Source organism: Cariama cristata, unplaced genomic scaffold (genome assembly GCF_000690535.1).
Source record: "Cariama cristata isolate BGI_N322 unplaced genomic scaffold, ASM69053v1 scaffold12639, whole genome shotgun sequence".
In the NCBI taxonomy this organism is placed as follows: Eukaryota; Metazoa; Chordata; class Aves; order Cariamiformes; family Cariamidae; genus Cariama; species Cariama cristata.
The window spans coordinates 83,298-95,988 of NW_009635351.1; the positions used below are offsets into that span (position 1 = coordinate 83,298).

Here is a 12,691-nt window from a genome sequence, read left to right on the forward strand (position 1 = left end):
TGTTCTGGTAGAAAGTGTTTAATGAGAGTGTTTCAGGATGAGAGCGTGTGGTATCATAATGACACAATAACCATTCAATAGTTCCACTGCTGCAGTAAATGAATAATAGCAAGTTCTTACTCCTTAGCATTCCAGAAATTATATAGCTAATGTTAGCATTGTCATGAAGCACAATGAACTTCTGCAAGGCATGCCTTATGTGGAAAATGAAAAAAAATTATGCCGTTTCTAATGAAATATATACCTTCTTATGCAAGCTAGCGATCTTTATGTAGCTCAGAAGATAGTTATCTGCAGAGATTTTTTGGTGGGCTTTTTTGTGATTTAGGAAAGTATTGTCTGAATGAAGAGTTTTTCTGTTTCTACTTATAGTAAATGTGCCACCTTAAAATCTAGGCATATACAAGTCTTTGTGAAAATATGTTATAGTAAACTAAATATGGTAAGAGGAGAACAGAAGAACTGAGAATTTGCATCTGTTCAGGACATTATTTCAGGTTACTCATTAGAAAGCATCCGTGTTTAAAAAAAATTATCCAAAATTGCTGAAAAGAATTAAAAACTTTGTTCTCTGGCTTCACAAAAAGACTAAAATTATGTAATGATTAAGTTTTCTAACCAGATTTAGCTCTAGCTAGGAAGGGTTTCATTTCTTCAGTACGTAAGTCTGTAAGATGTGTCAGAGTAAATCAAAACAAGTTTAATTTTGCAGGTGTAAAATTTTTTTTTAGTCTGTGATGGAAACGTTGCTAGGTATGTTAGTGCAATGGTAAGTAATTTTTTTTTTCCTTTGGTTATCAAAAACAGGGTATTCTTTTCATAAAACACATTGTCATGTCTGTTTTGAAACGGAATTAGAGAAGGAACATACGGTAAGGATGAAGAGCAGCACTCTGGCTTTCCTAAAGTAGTTCAAATGCTTTGTTTTGCTTTATTTTAAGCTGGTATTGTTTTTGTGTTGATAGGTTTGTTTTCATTTGCTTATGCAGTCACATTTATCAGATGGTTTAATCTCCATGTGATTAAGAACAGTATAATAATATACTCTCACCTGTATTTGTCCAGCTCATTTTCACACAGCTGATATTTAGCCCACCTGAATACCAAGGGTAATGGCTATGTTTCAGAAGCAGTCTGTATCTTTAACATTTAGATAAACCTTCAGAGCAAGGTCAAACCCATTAGAAATGGTAAAGTCAGGTCACGTTCATTGCTGTGCACTGTGTGGAAGGTTGCGTTAATTCTGCTATCTTTATTTTATTTTCAGGGCCCTAACTCAGTCATGATCGCCCTGGTAATGCTGTTGAATATTGGTTTAGCCATTCTTTTTGTCCATTTTCTAACTTGATTGGAATTAGGAAAGGTAAGAAAGGTCTTGTTTTCGTATAAAATCACCATATCCACCCCACCTCAAACGATAAAGATTTAATTTCTTTGCATACTTTTAATGTTCCCTACTTTAATTTTAGCTATGCCTGAATGTGATTCAACATAGTTATTTAATAATGTAACTGTTTTGACCCTTCAGTGAAGTCATGACAACTAGTGGTGTTAGCCCACAGTTCTCTGCAGTTGTGTCATCAGCCTTTTAAACGGCACCTGTCATACTCAGACACAGGGAAGGAGGCTTGGAATTAGGATGGGACGCAAGAGAGATGAAACTTGGAAAATTCAGCCAGGGGCCCAGAGCAGTTTCTCTGCTGATGGCTCGTGGCTTTGGGGTCCTCTGAAAGCTGAAGCAAGCAGCCATGTTGGAAAACAAACAAAATAATCTGCTGAAGCAGCCCCGCCAGTGAAGTGCGTTGGCTTCTCCATCTGTTCCAGCAGAGTGTGACTAAACTGGAAATGTACGGAGCTGCACTTTTTGTTGATGGAAGCTAACAGCTGCCTTACTATTTTACCGTCTGATGTTTTTAGTGGGGAGATGGGAAAACGACTGCCAGAGGAATGTGGTCAGAGGATTCTGTTGCTGTGGAAGTGATTCCAGCGTTCACTCCTATCTCATTAGAAGAAATAGTTAGCAGCATCAGTCACCAGTCTTATTCCATTACCTGCTGCTTTTAACATCTCCTGCAGTGTTCTGGGAGATCGAATTTCATTTGCCTGTGCATGATTCTGTTCACTCGTTGTTTATGAAATTTGATGTATAGCCATAACATAGTGTCTAGTCCAACCTGAAGAGAGCTACCAGTTCTGCCTAGCAGCAGAAGCAAAAAATGAAATCTCTTTTTCTAATCCGAGGATAAATTTTTTAAATTCATTTTCCTAAACCTGAAGAGCTGTTTTACTTTAAGGTTTAGTGAGTAATATACCATGACTGCAAAATTCAAAGATGTTGATATCTTCCTAAAAGTGCTCAAATGCTTATGCCAATGGCAAGCAAAATTTTTCATAATAAAAGAATAAGAATCTTAAGTTGGTATCAGCACGTTCTAAACAGGAGGTGGAATATCAGAATAAGCCAAGAAAGATGAGATACAGGGTTTGCATGTTGACTTTTCATTTCTTTTTTTTTAAATTATTATTCTGGTGCTGTGGTAATTGGTGATTTGAATTACTATGTTTCAACACTGAGGTATTTTGCCAGCGGTTAAAATAAAGTCTTGTCTGAGTGCAGATTAATGCCAATGACAGTTAAGCTCGCTAATGCTCATAATTATCATAATTTTAAAATGCTAGATTTGAATTGAATACATTCAGGTAGAGCGTTTAGAAATGTTAAGTGATTGTTTATCGATTTGATGCCTTCAGTGTCTTTCAAGTCCATTTATAATTTTACCTCAGCATTAAAAAAGCCTCAAAATTTTTCATTTGGGAAGTTTGTCTTAAGTAGTTTTGCAGCCCTTTGTTCAAATGATGTGATCATGTTTCTTTTATGTGCCATTATACTGTAATTATTGTACCCTATATTAATCAAAAGCATGCTTATTTACTGAAAATACGTGGTGTGATCATTTGGCAAGTAAATAATTTAAAGCTACAAAAAGCAAAGGGCTTGTATTATGGTTTATTTTATCTCTATTAGAAAATCTTTCATACAGTATAGTTTTTGAACCTGTTTGTAAACTTTCTAAGTGTTTGCATGGTTTAATGGGCAACATTCTTACAAAGTACATGAGCTATCTTTTGATGCAGCTTATTAAAATAACATAGGTATGGACTGAATATCGTGCAGCAAAGCAGCTCCGAGCAGGGCAGTAACACCGTGGTGTTTTTTACAGAAGTATGTTGAGAATCCTGTGTTTTGACCAGTGTGGATAAAAGAAGAAAGCAGAAAGAGAGCAAATGAAAATAAAACTTGTGTATTTATTTTTTAAAACAGTTTAAATTGTGTTTTAAATTTAGGAAAGTAATTTTTAAATGAGAACAAAATTTTAACAGTTACTGTGTAAGCCTTGACATAACGGACAAAATCCAACAGTGAAATCACCCCCTGTCTGCTTACATGGAGAGGTAATTTTGTAACTGACGTATTAAATTCCTATTAAATGTTTATTTAAAATACTTTATGCTCTGGAAATAATGGGTAACAAAGCTTATGAAAATGTTTATAAATTTAAGTAAGCATGTTAGTACCATTTATAAATATTTATGATTTATAAGCTTTTTTAAAACAAAGCTCAAACAAATTGTTGGTATTTTTCTAAAATGTGCACAGCTGTATTTTACATGAAAGGCTATTTATAATTGGTTGTTATACTGTACACTACATTTTGGACAGCACAATGAAGCCTGCCAATGTACTTAATAATGTCATTTTGTCTATTTAAAGTTTCTTGCTGTCAAAGAATGAACTCTTTATCTATGAGTTTCTCTATTTATAATTCTTGACCCAAAATGTACACTGTACAGTTTTCACAACTGTATTTGCTCTAATAAAAATAAGTTGGTTATTAATAGAGTTTCAGACTAGTTTTTCCTGTTTATGGATTACTTTGTTCACTCTCTGGAAACAATTTTCCTAACAAATTCAATAAACGAGGAGAGAAGCAGGAAAATGGGTGAAGTTCTGACCCCTTTGAAGTCATTGTGAGTTACTGTTTTCAACAAAATGATTCTGGGAAACAAAAGTTTAAAAAAAAAAAGTCACATTTCCTTATGTGTCTTCTTTTATCTTCTGATACAGGATTTTTGTATCTTTATAAATTTAGTATCTCAAGTTATATTCCCACTATGGGGTTGGTTTAATCGGTCTTGTTTTTATCAGTGAGTGACTGGTCCATTAACAGCTGTTCTTGTAAGTGAACCAATGACATTTTTAGACTTCCCTCCTTCTCAAGGTCTTTATAGGTTCAAAATTAACATGAAGTTTGTGAGCCAGTGTTCAACACAGAGAAAATTCACCATTACAGCCGTCTTAAAGCCACCGCATTTGCTGAACTAATAAATCAGCTGAGAATTTTATTTTCTGTGATTCCAGTTCAGATTGCTAGCCAACTGTACCGAAAGCCTAAAGTTTAGTTGACAAGGAGAGCAAGTTTTTTAGTGGTTCCTATTTAATGGAAACGTATTTTAGGACGTAATTGTTACTGTCTTATTCTTCAAAATAATTCTACCACCAGCATGAAGCCTAACTTTCCAAATTCGTATTTTCTATGCAATAACCCACTCCCTAAAGACAATTTCTGGCTCTTCAAATAGAGAAAAATACATTCTCAAGAAAAATAAACAGAAATAACTATAGTACCAGAAAATTTTAAAGTCATGTTCACTGAGACAGCTCTTCTCTGACATTTTGTGATCCACATTGTATAACGTTTGATAATGAAATTAAAGTTGATATGAAATATTTCTAAAGTTCTATGAATGTGATAATAGGCATATATAAATCTTAACAGCAACAAGCAAACAGTTTGCCGAGAAACAGAAGGGAAAAAAAAAGTTTTCATAATCAGCTGAGAAATATGACAGTTTTCCCTGCCCATCAGTGTTCGTAATTCTCAAAAGTCAATGTGTACATAGAAATACAATGATTTTTCAGTGGTGTCTGAAAGCCGATGGACATTTCTTCTCTGAGGTGTTTTTACCAGTGGTTTATGTCAGTTGTAAACTTACAAATGGGTTTATGTGGGAATGCATCTCCTATGCCTAAGGGAAAAAAAAAAAATGAACACACAATGCAACTTAATGCTCCAAGATTTGCTCTAGCATGGCAAATTTTACCCTATTTCAGTGCAGGGAAATTTTTTTGCCAGGCAAAGTAGTTTCTCCTGGCACAATTGTGTTTGCCCACAGATGCCAGTAGGCAGTGAGCTCTCACCTTTGAATTTGAGGTCTGGTTTCTTGGGCAACTCCACTTACTTGATTAAACAATATATATATTGTACACAGAAAAACAGCAAAGGAATGATGTTGAGGTGCCAAAGGCTGAAGAAAAAAAAAATCACATTGTCATTGCTTTTTTGGTGTATCTAGTCCTTTCTTTACTTGAGTGCTTACTTGGCCTTCCGATCAGAAAAGCAATAAAGAACACAGAGTGTGGAATCTTTTGCGTTTGCTTTCCAAAAGGAGGGATTTGGTTTAAAAGCAGAAATTTCATGACACGTGACTACAACTTGTCTTTCCGATACAGATGTATGTTAGAAAAGTCATTGATACAACTGAGGGCTGACTTTAAAAGGAGTAAACGCTCTTTACGAGCGTTTGATTAAGAGTCTTGAAATAGTCATTTACATAACTTTTAATGACACATTACAGATCTATTAAAAGCTCTATTAAGTTACAGTTACACAATATTAAAAGGTTCTGACAATAATGATAAAAGCCTGCAGAAATTCACTACGTATTGAGCTACAGTAACGTTCTTAGTTAGTTGTTATTAATAAAACATGGTTGTGAATTATATCTAAATAGTTTTACTCATAGCTCATTTGAACCATTGAGTCAGGGGAGACAGTTCTACATACCGTTCTCCTATGGAAATGTAATTCAGTAAACAAAGGAAGTGAAGTGAAGGGAAATTAAATAAGCCTTTCAAATGAAGTAGTCTTCTCATTCTCTCATTCAATATTCACAGAAATAGAAAAAAATAGAAATTACGTTAAGTCTGAGCAAGAAGCTGCGTATGGCAACATGCTGTAGCTAAGCCATCTACAGTATCCATCTCTTTTTTTAATATATATACTGGACGCAGAAACTGCAAAATAAGAGACATTACACCTCCTACCATTGTAGGAGGTAAATATAATTTCCATACACAACATCTTTAAGAAAAACTGTCTGTAACATCAATGGCTTTTAGACTAGCAGGAAAAAGCAAAAACGTCATCTATCTAAACAGTTTATGTTGTGACCATCTCTGTAACAGCTGAACAAATCCCTCACCCCCATAAAACCAATAGCAAAAATGAAGCTGGGAACAGAATTTGTTAAATCTCTCATGTTTCTTCCTTTTGTTTGCTAGAAGGAGGGGGGGGGGGAACAGGGAACAGACAGCTTTTTTGTAATCTGATAATCTAAATTTCATCATGTTGATACATATTTGTTTCAGCCAATGTTTTTCACAGTCACGTGGGACTGGTTATCTTGGAGATTTTAGGTGCAAATTGGCATATGTTGAGTGCTATTTCTCCAAGAGGAAGGTTTTGAATATTTTTCAGTGGTAGAAAAGAAGAGGATTTTCCTTATCACCCCCGAAATGGTTTTGGTTGTATTTTTTCTGTGCTTCCACTATTTTTTTAATTATCCTTTATTCTTCCCTGCCCACCGTTCCCCCCAACTCCAGCAAATTCAACTTCCTCTCCGTTTTCCCACACACAGCCGTTTGCCCCCACTCTTCAGCCGCTTGCTGCGGTATCTCATGCTTTTTCTGGTGATCATGCTTGTTTAAGCAGCGAGTTTAGCTCTCTGGGGCTATGGAAGCCATCTCTCTTGCAGTTTGTCCTACACCGAATTGCGTGTGTCAGGTCACAATTTTAATTTGGTCCAGTTTTCTGCATACAATTGATGCTGGTATGTGTCACTGTCTTCTAATTTCAAATCTATACTCACCCTCTCCACTATCAGGACAGGGATTTAAACAGTACGTGGGAATTGAAAATAATTGAAAAATCTGTACACGGAGATTCTTCCTAATTCACAGAACCCAACATAATGCTGTCGTCGTTGAGGAAAAAATCTAGTATCAACTGGGTTATGAAATGTCCACGATAAGACTGTGGAAAAGACTGGCCATACAGCTCCAGCTGATTCTCAGCTCAGAAGACCAAGGAGTCCTGTTGAGGGTTGTGACTTACTCGGACAGCGTGATGTGAGGATTTCTGGACTTGATATACGAACATGTGGGTTGTTAGACAGACTAAAATACACCCTTGTGTTGGAAATTTGGTTTTGCTCACTTGCCTGAGCCTTCATTTGTCTTCCTCCATGTCTTATACTGATTAATCAGACAGCTCTGTGGAAATTGAGGCACATCCATTTAGACAAGGGCTAGGTTTTACTTTCGTAAGCGGCTTCAGTGTTAATTAAGGAAAGAGCAATAAATGACAGAGGTGAATTCCAGGCTTTAAGTTTTGAACTCTGCTTTTTTTTAATGCTGATTTATCCAAATTGGAAGAAAATACAGAATGTAGTCAAAGAGTAGAATTCCAGGTGTTATCTTTCACAATAATTATTTGTATGGTGATCCATGACAGTGCCTGAAGTCCTTTGAGAAGGGAGACAGGTCTTTCTCGTATTTCCAAATTGTGGTTCCAGTGAAGAGCAGCTTGGCCAGGACACTGTAGCAGACGACAAAAGGCAGATCTTGACTGAGATGCTTGAGAATGGCTTCCTGTACTTAAAGTTCTTAGTCTACATTTATTGACCTAAGTTTAAAAATTTTCCAGCTCCTGAACACCTCGCAGTTACTATTCAAAGACATTTGCGGGGAGGGGAAGAGGGGAAGCAGGAAGAAATCAGATATTATGTGGAAAACCGCAGCCTAGCAAAACGTGGAATCTGGCCTACAGAGATGCCAAAGGTTGAAAGCATTTCGATCTGGATTTTGGATGAGCCATTGGAGCTACAGGCCCTAATTTTGGGATTTCAGTCAGAATCCAAATCTGGGTCTGATTCCAAGGGTGCACGGCTGAAATGCTTGAACTGGGAGTGCCTTTAAGGAAGAGGGGGGAAAAGTTAGTTAAAATGAGGCTGCAGTAACTCTGGGTTAATTAAACCATTATGTTCTGTACCTCTGGAACAGTGTCATTAACTGTATTTAACATTGCAATTTTACTGTATTCAGGACATGTTCTACAGAATACCTCTGAAAGTATCCTGATTTAAGATAATGGTGCTTAATTACTTACCTGTTTTTAGCTGCAAAGTACTTGTATCACGTTAATACCACCCAGTCTTCAAAAATATTGTAAACTGCCTTCCATTTTAATTATGACAGTTCTAGATTTTGTTTAGGCCACTGATGAGAAAGTCACGAAAGGATGGGATCAGCTACCATGGAAACGGTGAAGGCAGAAGAGCACCAGCAGCATTTCACAGGGGCTAGGACTAAAAAAGACATTCTGCAAAAAGAAGGTAATTGAAAGACATTTACATCACAGTGGATGGACCCTGCCATACCAAGGCAGCGCATTCCTGGCATTGATTGCGACAAGCCTCCGCATGCAGCCTTGATACACGGCAGAACAGGCATTGTCAGGAGGACTGGAAATGGATATTTAGGAACAAGGAGGTAGAGACGTGTTGAAAGTGAAAACAGAAGAGAATAGAAAGTATAGGGAAAGGGAAGCAAGTGAGAGGAAAGGAGAAGCTGGGGGGGACCTATGTGTGTTACAGAGAGGGAAAAGGACTGTTTAGGGAGAGAAAAAGTACAAAGAAAATGAACGATGTCGGACACAGAAGAAAATGAAGTTTGTTAGACAGGAATATGAAGAGGGTGGAAGACTGAGATGTAACCGTCCTCAGTACACAAACAGCTGCTCTAGGAAGCTGCTTTCTGGGCCCACAGGGGTTAAGACAAAAACAGATGGACTTAAATTGCATAAAAATGGAGATCCAAGTTAGGCATAAAGAAAAATTCCTTAATTGTAGGAATAATATCTTTGAATTAGATTACTACAGAAAGGGTAGGGTTTCGTATTTTTACTCTGGACAAGATTACAAATTGAAAGATTGTTGAGGGTCTCTTGCGGCCTATTTTCTGTGATTCTACGCTAATTATTATGGAACCTGGGCATTAGGCAGAGGTGTGATGGGAAGGAGCTGGGGAATGAGCCCTGTTTTATAGGAACACATAAATTATACAGAGGGATGAGAAACTTAAAGGAGGACAAGACAGATGGGAGGAAGAAGAAAGCGTGAGCAGTAGAAAGTCAAGAAGAGTGTGAGGATTTTGACTTAAGGCACACAGGAGCCGAGGGGATAACTGGGCAAAACCCACAAACGCTAAGGTGAAGTTGGTGGGCCGTGCAGGAAGGAGTACAAGCAACAAGTGGGCTGGGAAGCCTCAGGCAGGCCTGCAGGGGCACACACAAGCACAGCAAAGATGGCCTAGGAGCCCAAAGAAGACCCAAGAAGCAACACCAAGGAAGGGTCAGCTCTTCAGCAACAGCACAGGTGTCCATCTCCTTCGTTTTCTCAGCTGAAGTTATTCGATGGACTTTCATACAACTTTTAAATTGTGGGAATAATTGAAGTTATCAGGAGGCCTCCTTTTATTAAATGTTCAGGAAAACATCTGTGTCCAAAACCTGCAGAAGACAACAGCTTGCTGTTACAGCAGGCTGGCTGGAGTTCCACGGAAAGAAGTCAATAATGCAGACATGGTAGCAGGACATTTTATTGACTCTTTGTGTAAAATTGCTCTAAGAAAAATACCTTATACGGTGCAATTTTCCTCCTATTAATAAAGATGAGATAAAACAAAAATAAATTAAACCACTCTATAGTCATACAAGCTCCCCATTTGAAAGAACGTTAACGCAACTTTGCAGGTTTACTTCTCTGTGAGCATCCCCTAAGACTACAAAAATGTTGTTGGTATTTACACTGATTCGCTGCTGTACCAAATGTTGCATATGCTCTATAGACTGTGGTGGTGTGAGTCACGCAAGAAATTACGCAACATTTGGAAATGCATTCAGTCATCTGCTTGCTACAGAAATACTGCTAACAGATCCTTCCACTCTCTTTTATCTCTACGGTCTTTATCACCCTTGTTAAGTGTTATTTTCATGCAGCTTCCTCAGGGGGAGATGACTCAGCCAGAGAGTAAACTATAATGCTCCATTGACACCAATGGCCATATGTGCTGCTAATCAGGTCCTGCCATCCTCTCATCCTTGACAAAGCTATCTCCTGCACGGGTTTTTAATTGCATCCAGAATACTACTCCGTACTACATCCTAGGGCAAATGTTAACACGAACAGAGCGAATGGCTACAAAACTTGATTAGTAAAAGGCACGATCATAAATACAGCCCTCCTTCCAAACAAGTGTCAGTTCTCCAGCATCAGCATCCCCTCTCTGACCATGCACCACGCTGAGAGGAAAGGTGGGCTTTCCCCTCAAGGCAAACAAATGCAGGATCGAGGACAACTTTTAGCCAAGGACTCCTACTGGTAAACCAGACTTCACTCAATCTCCTCACATTTACCTGAGTGCTACTTCGTTTATGCCAGGTCACTTGCACACCTTTGAGGATTTAGGGCTTCATCCAAGCCCCACTTCCTCACGGAAGGTGGGGTGGGGGTTTGGGGTTCTTTTTACACACAGACACAGACACACACACACATGCTGTTGTCCTTTGTTGTCAGACAGAAAGAAACAGCAGTTTTACTATTTCCTGCCAGTAACTGTGGCCATTTCTCTCAATCAAGCAGCCTGAAGGCAGCGAAGACATTTCAGAGGCTTGGCATGGACATGTGAGCTTCATCCTTTACCCAGGAGACTTCTATAGGCCATTGCTGCCAGATAGGTAAAGATACTGGATGCATAGAGCGTACAGCCAGCTGTAAAGTCTATCATGAATGCTTCTGGCCACTTTTACAAACATTTTTTTTATTTTAAGCATCAGAGTATTTTTAATAGTTGTTTAAATTGCAATTCTGTAGTGATTGACACAAGAAATAAAAAGATAGCTTCAGCTGCAAGAGGTATGGTCTGCTAAGTGTCCAGATATGTGAGATGCGGTCTTGTGAAGAAAAAAAAAAAAAAAGAAGGGAATACATTTTCAGTTCACCTTATGACTACTAGCTAATTGGCTGACATTTCAAAACCCTGTGTTCACCCATCTTGCATTCTTCACGCTAAAATAAGAGATTGAAAACACTGAAGAAAATGAATTTTCAGGCATAGGAAGAAGCATTTTTTTACATTTATTTTGGATGGAAATGACAAGTGCTTTTAGGTTATGAGTCAGAGAACCTCAAAGACCATTTATACACAGTCCTGTTATGTCCCTTGAAGCCAAGCCTGCATCTCAAAGGCTGGCTGGACTGGCTGCAGACAAATACCCAACTGAGCACACCCCCTGTGTGGTGACAAGACTTCTTTCAGGTCACTATTTGGACGACGCTACAGCTGCCAACCGACCGTAGGTACGAGCTTTAGGGTAGAGGACTTGTGACGTGACCTACAGCTGGAAAGCAGCAGGTGGTGGACTCAAGCCTCCCAACACCTACGCTCGCCCCACCGATGATGAGTCTGGAGCTCTCTATCCTGGAGAGGGCAGTGATGAATTATGGCACGTACAGCGGATCCGCGCACGTGCCCCGACTCCCACAGCTGTGCCGGCGCCCGAAAGCTAGGTACTTACAGCATACCATTAATATTTTGCATATTACAGCAGAAACCAGTTGTTGCATCCAGGCACCTATGGAGTATTTTCAGTATTCCAAATATGCATCTATCAAAGCCCCGCTGAAATACCGTGAAATACTGATGGTGGAGTAAAATAAACAGGAAGGATAAGAGGAAAAAGTTGCCACTTGCAAGACAAAAACAGAAACAAGAAGCGCTTCCGTCCTTACAGTTTGGGCACGTGACTGGGGAACAAGGCTGGCGGCCAAAAGCTGCCCGGTTGCGCCTATCGAGTGTCCCTGTGTTGGGAGGGAATGTCCTGAGGAGCTGGCTGGCCACTGACATTTGGAAAATGAATGAATTGTGCTTGCCAGGTGCTTGAGAACAACATTTGGCACGAAATAGCTGGCATGACATGAGCTTGCAGGCTGTGTTATTATTTCCTATTCTTCTAGACCCTCTCATTCTATCAGGGGACTAAACACAAGCCTGTTTCAGAGCACATCAAATACTCCAAGGGAGGTAGTTACAGATATATTTACAGTATATTAATTTTATTAACATGTTTAACTAGAGCACAATGAGGTATGGGGTACCCCAAATAATAACAGCAGTGGAGACCTGAAATGCATCTGGAGTACGTGCTGTGGAGACACTGGGAAAAGCTGAGAGAAGCTAAGGTAAGAAAGTGTGAAAAGCGGCATTCATGCATGATTGCATCCTCCCGCATTTCTCTTACTGCCCAGAGCCTAACAAATAAAATGCATTAGTTGCTTTTCGTAACAGGAATCCTTGAACCTGTTTGGTATAACTCTGTTATTTCCAGAATTTACAAAACAGGTGGATGAATTTTGCAGACCTGAGCTACCGCTGTTGTTTAGAGATCTGCTTTAACTAGGAATGGAATAAACCCTGCTCTCCTCCACCCTTAACAGTTCCTCTTTTGCTTTT

At 38.7% G+C, this 12,691-nt stretch overlaps 1 protein-coding gene across 1 annotated transcript in view; it reads left to right on the plus strand.

Annotated features, from left to right (window-relative positions):
* Positions 1-2,133, plus strand: part of JPH1 (junctophilin 1) — a 79,433-nt gene extending 77,300 nt beyond the window's left edge. Inside the window, exons 4-5 of the mRNA XM_009707517.1 lie at positions 1,268-1,363; positions 1,529-2,133. Of these exons, the coding sequence (XP_009705819.1) occupies positions 1,268-1,348 (81 nt within the window). The 3' untranslated portion in view covers positions 1,349-1,363; positions 1,529-2,133. The remainder of the gene's footprint in view (positions 1-1,267; positions 1,364-1,528) is intronic.
* The last annotated feature ends 10,558 nt before the right edge of the window (positions 2,134-12,691 follow it).